The sequence below is a fragment of the Punica granatum genome, chromosome 1 (genome assembly GCF_007655135.1).
Source record: "Punica granatum isolate Tunisia-2019 chromosome 1, ASM765513v2, whole genome shotgun sequence".
Classification (NCBI taxonomy): domain Eukaryota; kingdom Viridiplantae; phylum Streptophyta; class Magnoliopsida; order Myrtales; family Lythraceae; genus Punica; species Punica granatum.
In genome coordinates, this window is record NC_045127.1 from 8,974,093 (window position 1) to 8,995,228 (window position 21,136).

Sequence of the window (21,136 nt, forward strand, 5' to 3'; positions counted from 1 at the left end):
AGAAGTCCAATGGGGTATGAGTAAAAAAATCTGAACAAACTTGAGGGGCCCAACTCCCTTGTCTTGGAGTTCTTCGGCTTCGGACTTTGCACCATCCAAATGTAGAATTTTCTAAGCTCACAAATATATATATATATATATATATGTTGTGTGTCATAGGTTGTTAAATTGAAATCAGTCGAAATTCGAAAGAAATTAGTTTCTTTTCTTTCATTAAACTAAAAGTATCTTTGGTCAAAAAAAAAACTAAAAAAAATATTGGCTTATGCGAGACCCAATGAAGATTACTTTCACAAAGAATTATATGTTTCGGCCACATCAAACCTAATTAATGTTCTTCCTCAATGTGTTTAAAAACAAAATGTTTAGTCAAGATAATTCCTTGGCTAAATGGGGATGTAGCTCAAATGGTAGAGCGCTCGCTTTGCATGCGAGAGGCACGGGGTTCGATCCCCCGCATCTCCAATAATATTTTTGTAGATTGAGTTTTGGAGATTTGAGTTGATTATACTTTGTTTTGATAGTGAGCTTCTTAGATGAGTGGTTTTTTTTTTTTGGCTGAATACTTAGATGAGTGGTTATTTGTAAATATTTACTCTTTTTAATGAAAATCAATACTTACCCAAAAAAATTTCTCAAAAAAAAAAAATCTTGTAATAATTTTCGTAATATGCCCATAATTTCTAAGATCTCCATTTTCTATTCACTTCTCAATGATCATGAGGATAAAATTATTGTGGCAAAAACAAATTAGAATAATAATTTATAACTAGAGATTATGCGAATATCAAGAAGTCGTACTTTTATCAGACGGTAGATCATGTTTTTTTTTTATCAAGAATGATAATGAAATGCATAACATTCTCATAGAATAATTTCATTGAATCTGACATAAATCACTTCAAAAATCATGACGAGTAATGTACAATCTTAAAATGTACTTTTTAATATATATTTTGTTGTAAAACTATTTTTGAGATCCAAGATATAAAAATTGCACGTAACTCTCTTATTGGTTCTTGGCGAGCACGGGATTGTCATTGAGCTATACCCGAGGTCTATCAGGTCGGTACGTGCGCAATCACGTCCCGTGCACGGGACAAGACATTGGAGCCTAGAAATGATAAGGAAGTCCCCACCCACCGCTTAGCCGCATGCGGGCCATTTAACACTTAGAAGAACCCCATCATTATTCATCTCTTAGCATGCACCCACCCCTTTTCCTATTTTCCTTTTTTTTCACATTAAAATAAATAATTACGTTCATGTTGACATATGTATACGTTTTTTAAATTTTTATTTCTCTGCATCGGGATGAAAATCATGAAATATATTAATAGTATTTAAAAATTCCAAATTTGACCGGCCTCCCCCTCCAACTCCGAGACCTGACCGTTGCAAAGCAAACGGCGCCAACTCCTCCGTCAGCTTCTCCCGTGCTCCGATCTCGAGAAAGTCTTAGCCGTTTGATTTCACGTTAGTCACTAAAAAAAAAACATAAATAAATAAAAAGATAAACCAAATGAAAGAAAAAGAAAATAATATGAAAATGAGAGAAAGCTACAGTCAATTCTGTCCCCTGTCCAATCCTCAAATCTCTGTCCAATCCCGACCGAGAATGAGGTGACCAATTGGAAATTATTAAATTTACGCTGAAAAAGACTAAATATTAAAATCATTCGTACGATTGTGTTCTTCCATTTTGCGGGGGAAATTACGGACATTCTGTTCTGTGCTTACTTTGATTCAAAGCAATTACTTAATCTGCTTCCTCCCTAATTTTCTCAACTAGTTGCTTCACGATTATGGATCGGTAGAGAGACAGCCTTGATTGCTCATACGCGAATTATCGATGCCATGTCGTTGTCTCTCACCTAAACATGCAGCCTCAACAACGCTTATAGTAGAAATTCTATACCTTTCGCTACATCTTTAGGTAAATGAACCGATAAGTATCACAAATGATATAACCAATGCGATGAGACAAGGAAATGGACGACAAGCTTAATTGGCGGAAAGGTGCAAATGCAACTTTCTCAAGTGTACATTCTTTTTTATTCTGCAAGAATTTTGATAAGATATGCCATGTGATATTCTGTAATTTATATGAATTCACTTAAATTATGAAAAATGCTAAGAATTCTACAGATTCACATAGAATAAATAAAGAGAATTCATCGATACCATTATCCGATAACTTAGATTTCTGGATTCGATCTGACCCAACGACTTATAGGTTCTTATAAAGATACATAAGTATGCTGATTGAAAAATCCATAAATATAAATTATTGAATTGTAAAGGGGAAAAAATAAAATAAATTAGAGGGCGGGGGAAAGAAGGGCAAGCTACAGTTAGCTGAGACTCGCGGCAATATATTCCAAAACAAAAAAGTAATAATAAAAAAATAATAATAATCATTACATGTTTTTTTCGCACTGTCATCGTCATAATAACAATTCCCTCTATCTCCCCATTTCCCTTCTCCTCAACGCCATTCTCCCTCCCTCTGCTCTCTCTCTCTGCTTTTCCCTCTACTGAGCTCAACCCACACACACACAGGCACTCTCTCTCTCTCTCTCTCTCTCTCTCTCTCTCCCCTACAGTAGTCTCAGCTCAGCGGAGACCCTTCATAATGGAGAGAAAGCAGGGCTTCTTCTCCGCCCTCAAGGACGAGGTGGTCCGGGGCCTGTCCCCCGGCCGCTCCAGGTCCCGTACCAAGAGCCCCGCCCGCAGCTCCTCCCCCATGTCCGGTCTCCTCCGCCGCAGCAACAGGGGCCGCCACAACCCCAAGCTGGACCCCCAGATGGTCTCGAGATCGGGGGTCCTGATGAGGCCACCCGCGGAGGCCCTTTCGCCGCTGAAGGAGGGCCCGGATCCCGAGGAGGCGGACGGCGGGGACTCCAGGGGGGAAGGCAGGTGGGGACACTGGATGAAGGGCCAGAAGCTGTCGAGGACCCCCTCTGTCTCTTCCTCCTCCTCCGCCTCGTCTTCCTCGTACAGTAAGCGGTCGGATCTAAGGTTGCTGCTTGGTGTCTTGGGTGCGCCCCTCGCCCCTGTTCATGTCACCTCCGGCGACCCTCTGCCTCACCTCAGCATAAAGAACACTCCCATTGTCAGTCTCTCTCTCTCTCTCTCTCTTTTTCTTTTTCTGGTTAAATATGGAAATGATCTCTATGCAGACAGAGATATGAAATCCCAAAGTGATTTTTCTTCTAATCCCCATATAGAAAATTAGTATTTTTCCAAGAAAATGAGGTCTCCAAAGAGTTTATATGCTCTCATTAAAAGAAGCTCGGAAAGCAGCTCTCAACTTTACCCTTTTGTTATTCTCATCCTTTCAGCTAGATTTTCTTCTTTGGAGTTTTACTAATTAACGTTGGGTTGTGATCAGTGATGACTAACTCACCATTCAGTGATGCTGTCTTTTACCTGGTACATACACAAGTATTGGATAGATGATTATTTCTGGTACATACATGTGAAGTAAATAGGCTACTGTCCTTTTCTTTGTTGACCCAGAAAAGTTAAAAGTTTTCTCTTAGTCAATCAATGGTAGTTCAGCTGTTGTCTTTGTGGTCCTGAAACCAGCCCCATTACTTGAGAGTGACATTTTCTGGGTGAAAAGATTTCACATTTGACAGCTCCAAGTAAATGGTGAAAAGATTCAGTTGCCTTGTAAATTTGCCTCTCTGTTTCTTTCTTCTGATGGTTGCAGTGAAGACTTGAATTAATCTACTTCTTTGGTAAATTGCTAGAGTTTAGGCCTTTGGGGTTTTGTTACTAAAAATATAGTATGTTATTATGTTTGTAGGAATCTTCATCTGCACAGTACATACTGCAGCAGTACACCGCCGCATCGGGCGGGCAGAAGCTGCAGAACTCCATCCACAACGCCTACGCCATGGGGAAGGTGAGGATGATTGCATCCGAGTTTGAGACAGCAAATAAGGTTGTTAAGAACAAGAACTCATCCAAGGCAGCAGAGTCAGGCGGGTTCGTGCTGTGGCAGATGAGCCCTGACATGTGGTATGTGGAGCTCGCCCTTGGAGGTAGCAAGGTTCATGCAGGTTGCAATGGGAAGCTCGTGTGGAGACATACTCCATGGTTGGGGCCTCACGCTGCTAAGGGGCCCGTCAGACCACTACGCCGTGCACTCCAGGTGATTATGCTTCGCGACCTGGCCTATCCTTCATTCTCTAGGTGTACTGTGCTGCTTAAACTAGCCAAATTTAGATACTCATAGTATAGTTATAAAAGAAGAGGTATTGCATCCTAATTTAGGGAACCGTCTTATTAGGTGATTGCGCTTCTTGACTCTGTCCAATTTTTGAATTAAATATCTTGTGCTTGGAACTGGTGGCATTGCAGAACCGGATGGAAATTCCCATACCATTTTTCCTGAGGCAAATCCATTCGGTTACATTGAAGATCCATTTTTTGGAGTCTTGGCTTTCCTTAAAAAACTTTGAAAGAATAGATGTTGGAGGTGCATTTGTCGCAGTAGAGACGGGAAGCATGAATGATTCTAGAATTAGCCTGTGAATTAACTATTTTAGTTCCCATGAAAGTGGCGCATTACTATGTCTATGGTTTAGAACGAAAATGTGGAAGTTCAATTGCTAGGGGTGATAATTGTTTATCGATTCATTTGAAAGTTTAAATTGGTTTGCGCCTTTGCAGAGGCATAGTCATGGAATCCGTTATGAAAAGAAAAAGAAATCACATTTCTCTCTCTTGTAATTTTCTAATTGACAATTGTCTTGTCATGCAACTTGTTCTCACCCGTCCTCACTATTATATAGGGTCTCGACCCAAGAACTACAGCGAGCATGTTTGCAACTGCGAGGTGCATTGGCGAGAAGATGATCAATGGAGAGGATTGCTTCATCCTCAAGTTGTGCGCTGATCCCACTACACTGAAGGCGAGGAGTGAGGGCCCTGCAGAGATAATACGGCATGTTCTCTTTGGGTACTTCAGCCAGAAGACAGGCCTCCTTATCCATCTGGAGGACTCACATTTGACCCGTATCCAGAATAATGGGGGTGATGTGGTCTACTGGGAGACGACAATCAATTCCTTCCTTGATGATTACAAGCCTGTGGAGGGGATCATGATTGCTCACTCAGGCCGCTCAGTGGTTACCCTTTTCCGTTTTGGGGAGACCTCGATGAGCCATACAAAGACCCGAATGGAGGAGGCTTGGGCAATTGAGGAGGTGGCATTTAACGTCCCTGGGCTTTCAGGGGACTGTTTTATTCCTCCTGCGGAACTAAGGTTCTCCTCGGTTGGTGAAGCCTGTGAGCTTGGAGAGGGTCCAAGGGTGAAAACTAGTGCTGTGGCATCCATTGCTTCTTACCGGGCAAAAGTTGCTTCCCTTGAGAGATCTCAAGATAGGAGGGGAAATGATGTCATTTGGCGGGCTGATGTTCAGGAGAGGAGGCGGGGCCCCACGGATCCTTCCTTGTAGGTAGGTTGTGGGCTGGTAATTTGCCCCCGCGAAGTGCAGGACTACTTTCTTGTTTTGAGAAAACTGTATATAAGTCGAGGGTTTTAGAGAATGCATTTTGTAAAAGAATTCGGGATACCTCAAGTTTCACACTCCATCACAATCCTTGCCGAAGTCTCTCCCTGGAATACTGGAAGATCAAACTGACTTGTAGCATCTCTCTCTCTTTTAGGAAGTTAACTTTGTGAATAGTGGGAATGCGCTACCAACTTGTGTTGCCTTCTGATTGTTGTAATTTAAATAGCATTAGAATGTGCTGTTGTAATGGTTGCTCGGTCGTTTTAGGAAGGTGGCTATATCCTTTCTCTAGGAACATTCGAAAGGGGAAAATCTCTTCATATTCATGCTCAATTCTGTCTTAACTATTAATTTAAGATACTTTAGTTTGTGAAGCACTGGTATCTTGACTGTTCAAATTTGGGAGGGCGATGACCGTATCTTCCAGGTTTGTAGGGGCAAATCACCTGCTGATAAGTCATGGAATTTGAGCCTGTTGGTTTCAGGACTCGGATTATCAATATCTCTGCCTTTTTCCCCTTCCATTGCAGTTGACAGATGCATAAATTTTAAAGTAAACCATGGAAAGGCTCTGCAGAATAAAGGATGAAATGCTAATTTCACGAGGTCTGATCTGACAAATTCCAATATGAAAACTTACAGAGTGCCATTGCTACGCCCTGTTCTCTGTTTTTCTGGTTCTTCAGAGCTGCAAACTTATTGGTGGCTCCTTCTATATGGAGTAGCTTATATGCAACGTATCATGTATGCCACGCAGATATATTTCAGCATGGGCTATTAATCAGTGACCATTGTCCTTGGAATGTTTTCAGCATGAAAGTCCGAGTTAAGATCCTGCTCATTGTTATAGTCATTCTAAGTGGTGATTGAGATTCCGGACTACAGGCCCATCTTCTTCGGTTTTTTTTTTTGGTAACAATAGGAACTTTTATCATAAGCTAAGGAAGGTTTAATCCAGTCGAAGGACCGGCAGTCATACAAACATCGCAGGGATAAGGAACACCCGCAAAGCCAGCTAACAAAGAGATAGACGGCACCGAGGGCGGCGGTCAAAGTACCTAATGTCATCTAGATGCAAAAGATCCTAGCCAGCTTTGCTAAGCTGTCTGCTACCATTTTGGCCTCTTTCTGGTTGTGCTCCATCCTAAAATTGGCGAAGTGCTGTATGAGTCTCCTGCAATCAAGAATGATAGGCATTAGTGGTAGATTATTGCACTCATTGCTCAGAACTAGATCAACGATCACCTTGGCATCCAATTCTACAATTAGAGATTGGATGCCTATATTGCGAAGAGCCCAGCATTCAGCAAGGAGGCTGGTGCAGACTCCAAGTGATCGGCTAAAACCTCTGACCCGGCCTCCGTAATGGTTCTGAAGGACAAACCCCCCACAGTACAGACCCATCTTAAGTACACCACTTTTACTATTTCACCCTACTGCCTGAACATTAGCCTGTTTCTGTGTCTGTCATTCAGAGGCTGCATAAACGTGACCTTTGTAATGTTACAGTACATGGAACACCTTCCTAGAATTATGTTAAATCTTTTTTAAGGAAAAAAGGTATTAAAAATTTAGGAAAGCCTACTTTGCCAGTTCCCTATTGTTCGGGCTCGAGATTCAACCGAAGTTCCATTGTAAGACACATGGATTCGATGAACAAGCGGATCTTTGCGACATTCGATGCGATAAAAGAACACTGTGCATTCACCCTCACATCATCATGAACTTGGGTCTTCACATTTCCTTTTCTCTCCACTCCAGTCCCAGGATATATCCTATTGAAGACAAAGATATACATCCCGATGCAACCGGGAAGTGCTATTCTTGGCATGAACTGGGACACCATCCCGAAAAGCGATGATAAAGGTCGTTTCCATTAGATCACGAGTCTCGACAGTGGAACATATTCAATGCAGCTAAGTTATAATTTGACTAGGATATATGCTTTTCATGGTGTACTGTCAAGAAACGCATATTCTTGAGACCAGCACCATTCAATTATTTGCTTAACTACTGTACTTGTGGCACATTTTGCAGTGATGGAGGAAAATATTTAATTTTGGGGGTTCGCAGAGTTGAAGAGTTCGTGTTGTTCGTAGCCGAAGAGGAAGGGGAGGGACCACTTATGCATATATGCAATAACACCTGATTTCAAGTTGTGGTCCCTAGCACACTTTTCTCTGGTTGGTCTGTACATTTGACCATTAACATAATCACCAGTGGATAAAAAATGCGAGAAGAATGTGATGACAGGGAAGAAAGGACTATGGTCTGCATCGGCTGGTCGGTCTTTGCATGTGGCGATCATAGCCGATCTAATTTGGAGTTCGCGTCAAAACAACTCTATCCATCTCAAAGGATGTAGTGTCATGAGTGGGTTCAATCTTCGTCCTTATACGATATGTGTGATGGTTTACGCTGTAATTGCAGGTGATAACTTGCAGAGACTGAGAGGTTTCATTAGTTAATGATGCATTGTATAAAACCTAACTGATTTGAAAGGCTCAAACTTTGCCTCCAAAAGGCAAATTTCCAACAAAAAGGAAAAAGAAAGAAAAAACAAAACAATGACTAACGTTTTAGCATTAGAGCAATTTGAATCACTTCATTGGCGACAAAGCAGAAAAGTGAAGACAGAAAGTAACCACAAAGCAGAAATGAGACGGGGTTCAAGAACTTTTCAAGACGGAGATTTTGTATGGTACTTACTACACGACCTATAGCTTAATTAACGCGCCAAGTACCGGCGGTATAGAAAACCAACGTTAGGAGAATACATATACTTTAGAAAACTTGCACGCTGGTTTCAATCTTATGATCATTTCGTTTACTAGACAATACGTATCGTGAGATTACCTCTACTGATGATAAATTTATCTTTATTATGATGCTCGGCACATATTACAGGAGAATAAAGCGGGTATAGTCACCTCGGCAAATGGGCATAAACTAAGAAATGAGAATCTAATTGTTAGATATCCTATGAAACACGACATCATGATCCTATAGCAAGGGTTTGCAATCTATAAGCACTTTGGTCGTAGATTTTCTAAAGTCCGCGAGCTCTTGCCCACCGCATATGAACTTTTGCCGGACAAGACAAAAGAACTTTTGACCCTGGTGGCTCAAAAAGATGGTTCATTAGAGAATTAAACAACTAAAAAGAAAAAAAGGAATTGATTAACTTTTATGTTCGAGAATGCGTGGTTCTAATAAGGGATGCTGATAAGCTAATTAAACATGAACTAGGTGAGGACCAGACCTGAATTTAGACTTTGGCTTCATTAATTTCTTACAATGGAAGCATTGGCGCCCGATGGGATTAGAAAGCATTACCTCGGGGCGTTTTATTAATTTGGTACCGGCACGAACAGATCAAACTGCGCAGGAAATGGTTAAAGATTAGTTCATAAATACCATATCTAATAATGGATGCATCGGGCTTATCTCTTTCCTGCATTTCTAGCTACTAAGCATTGCCTTAGTATATTCCATTCTTTTGAAGGGGTGAAAATACTTGTTAATAAGATGAAACCATTGTTCGGTCTGCTCAATTCACTTCCTTTATTTTAGCTAGGGTAGAAAGACATTAGCTAGCTAGGGTTCTCGAAGAAAAAAGGTTCCATACAGAATAATTGCTTGCCGCTACTTTGACCCAACATATCAAGTTCTTCTTGGTCTCATGTTTCTAATTGGAATATGTTCCTCATTTTTTTGGGTTCCGACTAATTCAATTCGAGCCGAATTGGCTCACTAAGGCAATCGCCGATTAGTCAAGACTCAAACCTAAGTCCTTACAGTGCCAAACCAATAATATTTCTCATTTGTTTGTGTAGTCTGCAGTCGAGATATATATGGGACATAAAAAAGAACAGCCATATGCCAATGTCTATCCACTCAGTTCCCACTTGCATTCGAGTATATATATATATCATATTTGGCCTCGGGCTATCTAGTTCACTTTCTGATCGAGTAATTGTAAGGACACTATATATATATATATATATATCATATTGATTACTTTATTTGCAGGGACAAGTAATTTATACGTACTATATATTATCAGATAATACCCTAGAGTAGTCCCGAGAACATCGAACATTTGGACTCGGACTATCTAGTTCACTTTCTGATCAGCATAAGAAATTAAATTAACACTCTCTCTACAAAATCTCAATATATAAGGGACGACAAAAGCGCTATGCCCGGCAAAAACGTCCGAATATATAAACCCTAATTCTTTATTTTACGTAGTGGTGGAGGAGAAGATGAAGACCACTGCTACCAGTATTACAAACACTCCTCCGCTTTCAAAACTTGCAAGTGCTCCTAAGAACTTCAATCACCAGACTACAGATCACTGTACAAGCCCGTGGTGCTTCCTTTGCACGATCGAAGAACCGAACCCATTGCTCAGAAGAGCTAAGCTCATAAGATGCTTCAAGGATATCCCTCTGCGGCACGACCTAGATCACGTCCTCGCACTGAGTAGCATGTGGCACATGGCCATGAACCAGCCAGACGATCCCGAGCTCCCTTCTCTCGGCATCTTCACTTGCATGGCGAGACTGATCCACAAAGGCGTCACCGACAAGGAATGGCTCTTGAGGGACCACAACATTTACATTCCATACTACGCGGCTCACATAGTGGGGACTTACACGATGAGTAGGGCCAAGTTGGCGGAGATGGCCATTCGTTCGGGTGTAGTCCCCCCCTTGATCGAGCTCTTGAGAGGGAGGATCAGCTGGGTGGAGCAGCGGGTGGCAGTCCGAGCACTGGGTCACTTGGCGAGCTATGACGCGATTTTTGAGTCCTTAGCCGTGTACGAGGGAGAAATCATCAGATTGGCCATGGAGTTAGCTAGGACTTGCCTTAGGGTTGTGTACAGTAGCTTTGTTGGTGTGAGTGAGAGTAAAAGGTTAAAGTACCTCTGTGACTTGTTGACTAGAGGAGTGGGTGGGTTAGAGACGGAGAACAGGAAGGCTGAGGAATGGGCTAGTCAAACTCAATGTTGGTCTCTCTACCTCCTTAATTGCTTTGCCTCCAAGGAAAGGGCTTTGGACCTCATCTGCAAACAACAGTTCTTGGCCGAGTTGTCTAGCATGTGGGGCGGGTTGGTCAATCACTCGTCCCCTGCGGGTGTCGGTACAATCAGAATCTTATGCTATAGCAAGCTCGGGAGGGACAGGGTCGCGGAATGCCAGAAGGTCGTGGAGTGCCTGTGCAACCTATCGAGGTCCTCCGACGACTGGCAGTACGTGGGCATCGACTGCCTCCTCTTGCTCCTCAAGGATGTGGACACGAGGTTTAGAGTTTTCGACAGGGCTGTGCCGTGTCTGGTGGACCTGGCTGAGCTGAGGGGGCGACTTGGGAACAGGTCTAACTTGGGAGAGGCAATAACGAAGACCCTCCTAGTGAGCCACCCGAGGAGTACGGAAATCAAGCTACCGTCCCAGTTCAAGTACACCAGCTGCAAAGCCACCCAAAGGGCACTTGAGGAGCTTTGGGACATGAAAGTGGAGAGGAGGAACAAAGAGAGGAGGAGCCTTGCGTCCCAAGAAAGGATTGAGGAGAGGAGGGTTTTGGTAGGTTTGATAAGGCAACGAGGGAGCCATCTCTTTTGGCTAGGGAAAGTGGAGAAGGCCATTGAAAAGTACAGTGAGGCACTAGACAAGTGCCCATTAGGGTTGAGGAAGCAGAGAATGAAGCTTTACAGCAATAGAGGGCAGTGCCATCTGGTCCTTGGGGACCATGATGGTGCAATCCGGGACACAACCAGGGCACTTTGCCTGTCTGACCCGCCCAATTCGCACGGGAAGAGCCTGTGGAGAAGATCGCAGGCCTACGATATGAAAGGCATGGCCAAGGAGAGCTTGATGGACTGTGTGATGTTCATCAACATAGGATCCTTGGACAAGGGAGGCAAGCGCACAAAGATACCATACTGCGTTGCGCGTATGATCAGCAAGCAGATGGAGGCCTCATCTCTGTTTTCTAGGACCTGCGAATTAGAACAGAACGATCGGCATCGAATCCACGGCCAAATGAGCTTGGGATCGTGCTCTCGGGCCTCATAATGTTCTACCCAGCAAGTCGATAAGGAATGAGTCTTTAGAAGGTGGCGATGAAGGCTGCGCGAGGAAAGCATGGGCATGGTGAGGGAGAAGAAACCATATATCATTTACCACACAACAAAATTGTATCTGCTTCTCAAGGTATTGCGAGACAATTACAGTGTGTCGAATATATTTGGCACATTCTTCATATGAAAAAAAACTCAACGGATTGTCTTCTATTTAATATTACAGCAAAAGGGGGCTCAAGTTAACCTTTATACACCAATTATCGGGTTGCATATCTAGAGTACAATATAGTTGCTTTTTTCCGATCTCGAGTAATTTATAGCAACAACCAACCAAGCATTATCAGCTTATCGTGTGAACAGGGGAGCATCCACAATCTCTATATACATAAACAAGGAACAGTCACATATTACAGAGGAAGCTCTGGACACATTGGCACAATAACATCTTTCAGCCTGATGGAGTTCTCACAATTGGAGCAATCGGCTCAGATTATCATACATACGCAAACGCAGTAAGGACGGACTATGAGCAGTATCGGCTTTGGCAGCTTCCTTCCCCTTCTTGACATTAACCGCATTGGAGCTCCAATTATCGCATCAGTGAAGACCCCAGCAGGATCAGTAGGGACGAGTTAGATTAGAAGAGAGCAGTCCATGATAGATAGCCCAAACCTCATCTGATACACATGGGAGAACCATAATTCACGCTTTAAAGACAGGCAGGAACACGAGGCATCACCCATCGCCGAGGCTTAATTAGTTCGAACCAAGTGTTTTCTTCACCTGCACAGCATTTACAGGGCAGAAAAGCAACGCCATATCAACTTTTGGGTGATTCATCGCCCACGGATTAGTCAGCAGCAGTGTCAGAATGGACTTTATCATAGAGGCGGTATATCAGACTTGACTTGGACATCTGAGGCTCCCTTTCGAGGACAGCAATCATATCCTTAATAGAGATGGTACGCGCTATTCTAGGTTGAGATGGAACCCCATGGCTTCTCCTGAATTTTCTCATAACCCCTGTTTAAACAGAAGTACTCCTCGTAAGATAGATAAAGAATAACAGAACACTTGTCTTGTGACGTAGTCTGGGAAGCAGGATTCTTTGTATTATTATATGACAGGACAAACAGGCAAAAGAAATCAAGCCAACCACACACACATACAACTGGGAAATCCTGGTGATATATCTGAGAACGGGACCTCCAATATGCACTGGAGGCCAGAGGTTCCGCAGTGGAATCAACATGAACAGGATACTTCTTTCATTGATCAGGACAAACCAGCAAATCTCATGCACTTCAAATTTTTAATATACTATTCAATTTTCTCTTTAATAAAATAATTGAAAAAAAATGGTGGTCGGACCTACCAGTTCTCCTTTTAGACTTGTAAAACTCCGAATCCTTTCTTCGACTGCCTAAATGTCCAGTCTTGAGTCCTATAACTGGCAACCAAAAACTGAAGACCAGAAGACATACCTGCAGAAGCTGATTGCCCCCGTTTTCCTGATTCCTGAAGCTCCTTCCCACTCCTACCAGATGCTGAAGTGGACTTACGGTTAGAATCTTTACTGTGCTGGGAGCCTGATGCCCCTTCATTTCCCCCCTCGCGTTTCTGCCTGGCTTGTTCAGCCATCAGTTGCCATTTCGACAACATATCGTCTCCTCCAACAGCAGCTCGTGCAGCAACATTTGCAGCTGTCGTTCTCATCTTGTCATCTTCTTCTTTGTTTGCCTACCAAAGCCATATATTTCGAGAAAAAAAATTTAATCTTTTTTCTTTTTCTTTTGGCTCAAAATTCTAGAGAAAAGGAAATCATGTATAGCACCTTAACCACTTTCCCACGGCCTTCGTTCTTCTCTTTATCGCCATCAGCTGCATTACTACCTTCTGGCTGCATTTATATACACTACAATAATTAAATCGTGATGAAAAGATCAAAACAAAAGTGACAGTAGGAGTCAAGAATAGTAAGTTTCGTTTTGGCTCCAACAAATTGGAGAAAGTTTTTTAGTTTCATTTTTTTCTTATTCCGCAGGATAAGAAAATAACAATAAACTCATTGCACTGCAACTTAAGAATCTTGTTTTTCTGTTAAAAAAGTCATACATGTATGTTGCCTCAGAAGGATCATTATGTCTACAAGTAATTCGAAGTTCAGCAAATGATACTGGAGAAGTAGTTAACCTCACTAAGTTTCCGTAATTTTTCTGCATCTGCCTGCTTTTTCTCCCATTCTTCCCTGGCTTTTCGATTCAATATTGTAAGCTGATGGCGAACATCTGAGGTAATGATTGTGCGGTGCCTAGACTTCTCAGTATCCACCCTCTGGATCAGAAAGTTGAATCGATCAGCGAAAGGTCCAAATGAAGCTCATCTAGTAAACTACTGAAAAGAAGGAAAACTTGCCTGTTTTGAAAGTCTGATCAAATTGCACAGAAGTCCCCGCATCCTTTCCTCTACGCACTGAAAAATCAGTTTCATATTTGCATGAGAAAATATAAAAATGTGCAAACAACAACGAATATGCATACACCTAACCAGTGAGAGGCATCGCTCCACATCATTGCCAATATTCTTGACCCCACATTTGCTCACTGCAAGCAACAAAAGGGGAAATATCAGTTCTATTCTGCCAACTTTTATGTCACCAGAAACTAAACCAACAGAAGCAACCAATTAATTACAACATTCCCTATTGAAAGAGGAGAGAGAAAGGAGAAGTTATAACTGATCTCTGCGATTTTTTTCTGTAGGGGAGCTCTCTGTAAGATGAGTGCTTCCTCTTCTTCTTGCACAACTCTCCTCGATGCTTCTGAAGCTCGGCTGTCTTCCTTGGGCCCAGAAAAGAGTTGTTCCTCCTCTTCCTACAAGCCCAATTTGTAGAGGACAAAATAAGCCTCACATTTCAAATCTTTATAATAGAGCTAAGTAAAAGAAGCAAATATACGTGGATGATAAACTTGTACCCTGAGATTCACGCCACTAACAGCAGTCACATCAATGAGTTGTTCAATGCTCTGATCTGCAAAGGCTCCGGATACTTTTTGCTTCTTACTGAGCAAGTTGAAGATTATGTTGAAATACACTAATTATTACATTATAGAATCAGATCAAACTGATCAACTACATTGAAGCGACCAAAACGCAATCACCTTGAGGGCGGTGAAGAACCAAGTGATTCAAGTGGTTTTTTCTGGCCAATAGAAGGCTTTTTGGAAGGTGTTCTCGAATTTCCTCCGGGTGAAGTTGTTAACCGGGACCCTACCTAACAGAACAAACACAAATAACCATTTAATGGAGAGAGGATCACATATTATTCAAGGAAACATAGCCTCCATAAAGCAAACTTAAATTCAACGAGAAGCTGCTAAGGAGCTTAAAATCCTGTAATTCATTAAACCACCAATTCTAATATAATAAATAATACTAAGAGGAAAGAAGAAATAAAAGCACAATGGAATATGGGGAATAATGAAGAATGTGATGGCTAATTAGAACCTATCAACCCCTTGTTCTAGTTGTGCACGTAAGGACTGCTACATATAGACAAACGCAGCCTCGGGCTTTCCCATGTAACTTTAACAACAATACACAAGCTAATAGCTCTGTCCTCCCATGAAAGGAGTAAGATGATAAAAATGTCACAAGCAAAGATATTCGCCACTAGACGACGTAGGCAATACATCGCAGTTCAACAAGAAAGATGATCAGGTTCAAGAATTACCAAGTTTAATATAATATTTTTTAAGTGGTACTTTCCTTATTGATACATCTATTCAAAGATTTTGCAGGCAGAAACTTAAATGTAATGCATTAGATCACCTGGACATTTGGGTCCTCAGAAGATGCTATAGGGAGAGATTCTGCAAGTGAAGAGCCAGTGCTCGCAGCATTCAAGAAACTCATTCCAGGGGATTGCGGCTCTAGAGAATTGTCCTTTGAAGTTCCTGATAATGGAAATTTCGGTTCAGTCTGTCCAGCAGACTGATCAGTTGACTCATAAGACGATGATGAGAAAGGGCCAGAAGTTTGATCTTTATTTATTGATGATTTCCAAGGGGTTGAACCTTGTGGCGAGGGTACATTGTTAGTAAAAGGAGAGTAAGAGCCGCTCTGCATCCTTTTTGGATCGTTAATAGAATTTGGCCTTTCAAATTTAGGCCCACCTGGAGCACTCATGGCTTGACCTATGCCTCCTGTCTGACTTGGACCCATATTTTGATGATTAGACATTTGCTTCATTTGAAAGTCGTGAGGTTGAGACTTGATAGATGATGCAGAACCGCTGACATTCGTCCCACCAAATGGATGGTAAGAACCTCCACTTCCATACATAGGAAATGACGTCTGGATATTCTGTGGATGTTGTTGTTGTTGCTGCTGCTTGTTAAGTCCTTGTATTGGTGCTGAGGAATTTTCCCTATCTTGGCCTGTTGACTCACTGAACTTTGCAGGGGGAGCAGATTGCATTCTTGGATGGTTCTGCAATGCTGAAGCTTCACCTTGCATATGGAATTGGTGGGGACCCGCCTACAAGCAATATGATTTTGGGGTTTACACTCTAATCATGACATTAACGCCTTCCAATCTACACCAGAAACGCTATTGCAATTCTTACCTGTTGCATCTTTGTCACCGCCAACTTGAGCATTTGATCCCCGACAATTCCTCTCATAATTCTTACAAATCCTTCTTTGGGTATCTCATTTTTCTATAGCAGACAAATGAAAAAAGACTAGTCACTAAAAAGTCTATCCAGCTCCCTTTTACAATTTACAGAAGGGACAAAATGAAATACTCACTTTCAGTTTCACGTAAAGAGTCTGAAGTTGCATGGCTCTGTCTTTGTCAAGTTGAGGTAAGATAACAGGCAACAACAGTGCAAAAGGCACTTGTTTAAGGCGATTCGGACGATTATTTGCTTGATCAGAGGCCATTGCCTGTTGATTGCTCATCTTCTGCAATTTTAAGTACTGCGGTTCGCTCTCAGGAGCATGCGTCCTGTCCGAACCGCTCATGGGAATTGAGGTCTTCTCTGATACGTGCATCCCTGTCATTTGTGGAATCTGGTGAGGAATTCGTTCACTCAGTCGCTGTTGATTTTCGTCCTGGGACTGTTTCTGATGCAAAAGTTGGTGATTGGCTTCAGGGGCAATATTCTGTGGGGGATCACCATGCTGTTTCTGCTCCATTTCTGATAAGAGCTGCTCCCGATGATGTGCATCTCCTTGGTCTTGTTGAGCTTGATGATTGGGATTTTCATCTGTCATAGTAGATTGCCATCCTGGAAATGATTGATTAGCATTGTGACTGTTTTCATGAGATGAACATGCAGAATAATTAATGCACATTTTGCAATAGAACTTAAAGCAGGATCTTAGAGCCATGACCATCATAGGGAAGATCCAAGTTTTTTATTCTGGGCCAAGCAACAGATATTAAATATACCAAACAGCAATAATGTCAATCTAATGTAAAAATTACCGAGATAAACAAAGGCTGCAAGATTGTCGAGAAGATCATATTTTTAGAAGAAATGCCCTCCACCTTTAGATCTAAACATAAAATTAACCATATCAACTGAAGCAATGTTGGAAAAGGGCATCATTATAAGGCTTCCCAAGCTCGACTTCTGAAGAGAACCCACTTAAAATGAACGTGGTCAATGATGGTCAACATGTACTAATATTCTGACCCCTAAGAAGAAGAGGCAAAAATCTTCTCGTGGAAGCTGCGATTGTGGTAATAACCGGTGCAATAGATTTTTCAGAGCACTCAATTGAAGTACTTCGGCAACATTGGCAAAGGACTTTCTTAAAGTACTTCAAGTAGGAACTCAAGAGCACTCTTTTTAAAGCAATATACATCTATAAAGCATTGAATTCATTGGGAATTAGGCAATTCCATTAATGTCTTCAAAATAAATTACAAGTATAACAAAAAGAAACTATAATCTTAGCAAAAACCACGACCAAAATCCAACTATGCGCCATCTAAAATACTTTCAGCCACTAAAATGCATGAGGTTGTCGGACATAACGACAAAGGAACAGTTCCGAGCTACTAATTTGCATCTCAAAGTCCATCAGAAACCCCAAAAAAAAAAAACAAAAAAGGCAAATTCTCAAGGGGAAAAAAAATCTACCCGAAGCATGAGGCAGAGAAGTGGAGGTGTCTCCACCTATATCTCGATTCAGAGCAGCCTGGAACGCGTCGACATCAGCCCCCGAATGCATCGATTCGTCCTGCGAGCGACCAAATTCACACTCATCACTAAAACAAAATGGCAATCTGAAGCTAAACCTACTACACCCAGAATGCAGAAAATGTCGAGAAAGCGAGCTGAGAAGCGAACCGAGAGAGACACACAGAGGGGGAGAGAGAGAGAGAGAGGACCTCGTCTTCCTCGAGGAGCTTCATGATGGAGGGGTCCATAGCTCCCGGCCGTCGAGGTGATCCCCGGCGAGCTGACACCCGGAGTGGCGATTGATCGGACCCCCCGGCAGATTTGGGGAAATTCTAACTCATGGCGAGCATTTCAGCCGCTTGAATTGCAATAACTCCGACCTCAGCTCGGAAGCAACGAACGGATTTGCTCCGACAGCCGGAAAAGATAAAATTACTGGGGACTGAGAAGAATTGTCCAACGAACCCAATGGAGAGCTCACCTGGAGCGATCGACTTCCGGCGAATTTCTGACAGATCCGCAGCATTCGGGTCGGATGTTCCAATTGGATGGAAGAGATGGATGGACTCGAGCAATGATGGGCCGAGGCCCATTCAAGGCCTCACTCTTAATACACATGTACCACTCTAAGCCCATTTTGCAAGCAACTAAATGCAATATAATCACCTTATTATTAGCTTTTATTGTCCTCTAATTAATCCTAAAAAGTTTATTTCGTCAACCTTTTTTTCGCATTTTGTCATATATTGTATTTACTGTTCATAAACTGATTCCACAAAATTTTACATTTTTATTTCCATTACTATGGTAATCTTTCGGAGTTTTGGTGGCCAATGATTTTTTCATGTATAGTAATATTTCCATTAGAAATGAAATAGTTTGACGGTTAGTGACTTTCTCATGTAAAAGTACATTTTCTAAGTGAAATATCCCAAATTCTTATCCATGACACGATCTACCATACAAAAAGAGAAAAATAATAACACGGATAGAGAATGTTCAAGTAAGGACGTGAATGTTGTTTTACCATTTGATATAAAACGAGAAAACATATCTCAAAACAAGATTAGAGGCTCCATTCGGAATACCGAAATCACCTTATACAATGAAATGAATAACGTTGTTGTATTTATGATTCTGGTGATTGACTGCCTCATCCATGTTCATTTCCATGCCACCCATTAAAATTGGAATGGGAACTGTTTCCAGCTCATCCTACTAGGGCTGGAAAGGTGGACATGGCCTGGATAAATTTAAACGTTAACTTATTTAAGCCCATCCTTCCGCAAAATAATAAATATATATTTTGTACCTATCTATATATATTGTATTTAAAAAATAGGGAAAAAAAAACAAAACAAAACAAGAGGGACGGGTGGAGGTGCGGGGAATCGAACCCCGTGCCTCTCGCATGCGAAGCGAGCGCTCTACCATATGAGCTACACCCCCGTTGATGACTGCTATGTTCGTATAACTACACTAGTTTGCATGCCAGAGTGAGGCGCCGCGCATGCTCCTCTTTTCTCTCTGCTCTACATTAATGGCTCCTCATTCATTCAGTCATTCTTTCTCTACCACTCTGCTCCTCTGCAACTCTTAACTCACCTCACCAATTTTTTTTTTTGGTTAATTCTTATTCAATATATGTCCCGTACCCTCACAACAGAGGAGAAAGAAAGAAGAGGACTAGACTTTCAATGGGTTCTGCTGCTAATCCTTGCACCCCACCGGATTTCCTGTCTTAGACGCACGCAAACGGCGATTCATATCTATCTCTGGTCTGCCCCGACCGACCATTAGTTAATCTGTTGCTGCTAATTCGGAACCGCAACGCCATGAAGCTTCCTCTGGCTGTCGCGGCAGCTTCTTTCCTGCTCATCCTCTTCGGCGTTTCCTACTCTTCTGGTAAAACAAATGTCTCCTTGACCACCTCTGAATTTTGCAGCATTTGCTCGTTTCTTTCTTTGGTTTCATCGCATGTTACTGTAGCCTGTTCGGGTCAGTTTCCCCCTTTGTCTCGTTCTTTTCGCGTTAGAAGTTAGAGGCCTGTCTGCATGTGTCCCCCGCTGTCTCAGTTTTCAAGTTGCAGTTGTCACCTAGTCGGGTTGGCTGTTCAGCGATGCCCGTCTCTGTTTCCATCAGTGTTGGGTTCCTCTCTAGGTGGGCATGGCCTTATGCCGTCGACATATTGATTCTTAAGAGATGGAATGAAAAATGGAATAGGTCTCAAGATGTTGAAATGAGTGATCCCACATGCATGCAGATGAAGAGGGCTAACCTAACGGTTTGGGTGGGGTTGGAATTATTACAGTAGCTCCAGTCTCGTTCGTATACTAATGTGGTAATGAGTTTTTACATCAGATTCGATTTCCTCGAATTGAATTTTCACTTTTTGGTGCGGTCGATTGTGCTTTGCGCTTGACCCGTCATGCTGATTTCGTTGGCGAAATGGCTACAATAGCCCGCCGACTTCTTGGTTACGACAATGTGCAGATTCAACCAAGACCCAGGGAATGTATGATTTGAAATTTCAGGGCGTGGACCGATTGAAGACATTTTTTTCTCACGAATAGACTAATGTAGCTCATTTGAACAAAAAAAGTTAACGCTTCTGGAACTTCGATTCCAGGTGCGGTCGACCTCCCTCGCCATGTCGATGTTACTGCATCTAGAAGGGAGCTCAAGGTACACCTCTTTAGAAGTGTTTCTCTTTGACTGGTTGCGTTATCCATTTAAAGGATTTTTCCAATGGTCCAAGTGCTGGCTAGCTTTTGAAAATGGCTTGTTGAACTTGGCATGTATTTCTTTTTACTGTATTTGCAGGAGAACAGCTTTGGTCATCATCCCGAGCATAAGAGCAATGCAGGGGACATGGATCTGGATGATTACCACCGGATTGACCCCTCGCCGAGCTCAAAGGCCATACAACCTGGACCGATCCAGCATGGCACTCCTCTCATGCCTTTCATACCGGAGCCTTCGCCTCCCAGTCCACCAGCGCCCGGTTGACATGCTTGCTTAGCTCAGAGAGCATCGGTTGCGAACGTACTTAGGAAGGATTGGAGCCATGTTCCCGACTTGCTAATCATTTCTGCTAGTTAATTAACTATATCATCTCCCACTTGAATCATATACTGCTAGAGCTTGACTGCTGAATGTTCTGCTCTGCCTCCCTTGATGGTTTCTCGGAGTGCCATTGGCATCGAGGATAGGCTTTCGTTTTCTTTTTTTCCAGTCATTATGCTTCTGTTTATTGGTATTTCACGGAACCAGATAAGCTTTATGCAGTATTCCATCAATCACAAAGCACTAATCGGTGTTACT

The 21,136-nt window shown here is 42.3% G+C and overlaps 5 protein-coding genes and 2 non-coding genes across 10 annotated transcripts; 4 read left to right on the forward strand and 3 right to left on the reverse strand.

Annotated features, from left to right (window-relative positions):
* Nucleotides 1–392: 392 nt before the first annotated feature.
* On the forward strand, nt 393–465 carry TRNAA-UGC. Its single transcript has one exon. It is a non-coding gene; the product is annotated as a tRNA-Ala (tRNA).
* A 2,018-nt stretch (nt 466–2,483) lies between these two features.
* Nucleotides 2,484–5,902, forward strand: LOC116192631. Its single transcript, XM_031521227.1, has 3 exons — nt 2,484–3,115; nt 3,815–4,162; nt 4,806–5,902. The coding sequence occupies exons 1-3, from the start codon at nt 2,636–2,638 to the stop codon at nt 5,469–5,471; spliced, it is 1,494 nt and encodes a 497-aa protein (XP_031377087.1). The 5' UTR covers nt 2,484–2,635; the 3' UTR covers nt 5,472–5,902.
* A 694-nt stretch (nt 5,903–6,596) lies between these two features.
* LOC116202898 lies at nt 6,597–6,932 on the reverse strand. The gene has a single exon (XM_031534538.1). The coding sequence runs from the start codon at nt 6,930–6,932 to the stop codon at nt 6,597–6,599; it is 336 nt and encodes a 111-aa protein (XP_031390398.1).
* Nucleotides 6,933–9,648: 2,716 nt separating this feature from the next.
* Nucleotides 9,649–11,826, forward strand: LOC116209849. Its single transcript, XM_031543583.1, has one exon. It carries the CDS (start codon nt 9,797–9,799, stop codon nt 11,606–11,608), a length of 1,812 nt encoding a protein of 603 aa, XP_031399443.1. The 5' UTR covers nt 9,649–9,796; the 3' UTR covers nt 11,609–11,826.
* Nucleotides 11,827–11,890: 64 nt separating this feature from the next.
* LOC116209825 (transcription initiation factor TFIID subunit 4b) lies at nt 11,891–18,346 on the reverse strand. 4 transcript variants are annotated; one of them, XM_031543562.1, is made up of 14 exons: nt 18,022–18,346; nt 17,771–17,870; nt 16,428–16,909; nt 16,244–16,336; nt 15,693–16,155; nt 15,448–15,572; nt 14,778–14,890; nt 14,592–14,679; nt 14,354–14,489; nt 14,032–14,219; nt 13,810–13,950; nt 13,451–13,516; nt 13,101–13,356; nt 11,891–12,639 (listed from the first exon to the last, which is right to left on the reverse strand). In XM_031543562.1, the coding sequence occupies exons 1-14, from the start codon at nt 18,058–18,060 to the stop codon at nt 12,467–12,469; spliced, it is 2,463 nt and encodes an 820-aa protein (XP_031399422.1). In that variant the 5' UTR covers nt 18,061–18,346; the 3' UTR covers nt 11,891–12,466. The 4 variants fall into 4 exon arrangements, with proteins under 4 accessions (XP_031399422.1, XP_031399430.1, XP_031399414.1 ...); XM_031543570.1 differs by having other exon boundaries at nt 15,792–16,155; nt 18,022–18,345; XM_031543554.1 differs by having other exon boundaries at nt 14,032–14,088; nt 14,164–14,219; nt 15,448–16,155; nt 18,022–18,345.
* Nucleotides 18,347–19,188: 842 nt separating this feature from the next.
* On the reverse strand, nt 19,189–19,261 carry TRNAA-CGC. Its single transcript has one exon. It is a non-coding gene; the product is annotated as a tRNA-Ala (tRNA).
* Nucleotides 19,262–19,374: 113 nt separating this feature from the next.
* On the forward strand, nt 19,375–21,111 carry LOC116196365. The gene is made up of 3 exons (XM_031526047.1): nt 19,375–19,717; nt 20,442–20,497; nt 20,636–21,111. Exons 1-3 carry the CDS (start codon nt 19,648–19,650, stop codon nt 20,819–20,821), a joined length of 312 nt encoding a protein of 103 aa, XP_031381907.1. The 5' UTR covers nt 19,375–19,647; the 3' UTR covers nt 20,822–21,111.
* The last annotated feature ends 25 nt before the right edge of the window (nt 21,112–21,136 follow it).

What these genes read in the sequence shown, in the direction of transcription:
- LOC116196365 (XM_031526047.1), top strand. Translation starts at nt 19,648, where the DNA reads ATGAAGCTTCCTCTGGCTGTCGCGGCAGCTTCTTTCCTGCTCATCCTC. An exon ending in CGGCGTTTCCTACTCTTCTG is followed by an intron (nt 19,718 to 20,441) that starts GTAAAACAAATG and finishes CTTCGATTCCAG; the next exon opens with GTGCGGTCGACCTCCCTCGC. An exon ending in CATCTAGAAGGGAGCTCAAG is followed by an intron (nt 20,498 to 20,635) that starts GTACACCTCTTT and finishes CTGTATTTGCAG; the next exon opens with GAGAACAGCTTTGGTCATCA.
- LOC116192631 (XM_031521227.1), top strand. Translation starts at nt 2,636, where the DNA reads ATGGAGAGAAAGCAGGGCTTCTTCTCCGCCCTCAAGGACGAGGTGGTC. An exon ending in GCATAAAGAACACTCCCATT is followed by an intron (nt 3,116 to 3,814) that starts GTCAGTCTCTCT and finishes TTATGTTTGTAG; the next exon opens with GAATCTTCATCTGCACAGTA. An exon ending in CACTACGCCGTGCACTCCAG is followed by an intron (nt 4,163 to 4,805) that starts GTGATTATGCTT and finishes ACTATTATATAG; the next exon opens with GGTCTCGACCCAAGAACTAC.
- LOC116202898 (XM_031534538.1), bottom strand. Translation starts at nt 6,932, where the DNA reads ATGGGTCTGTACTGTGGGGGGTTTGTCCTTCAGAACCATTACGGAGGC.
- LOC116209825 (XM_031543546.1), bottom strand. Translation starts at nt 18,060, where the DNA reads ATGGACCCCTCCATCATGAAGCTCCTCGAGGAAGACGAG. An exon ending in GAAAAAAATCGCAGAGATCA is followed by an intron (nt 14,220 to 14,353) that starts GTTATAACTTCT and finishes TGTTGCTTGCAG; the next exon opens with TGAGCAAATGTGGGGTCAAG. An exon ending in GCCGTGGGAAAGTGGTTAAG is followed by an intron (nt 13,357 to 13,450) that starts GTGCTATACATG and finishes TGGCTTTGGTAG; the next exon opens with GCAAACAAAGAAGAAGATGA.
- LOC116209849 (XM_031543583.1), top strand. Translation starts at nt 9,797, where the DNA reads ATGAAGACCACTGCTACCAGTATTACAAACACTCCTCCGCTTTCAAAA.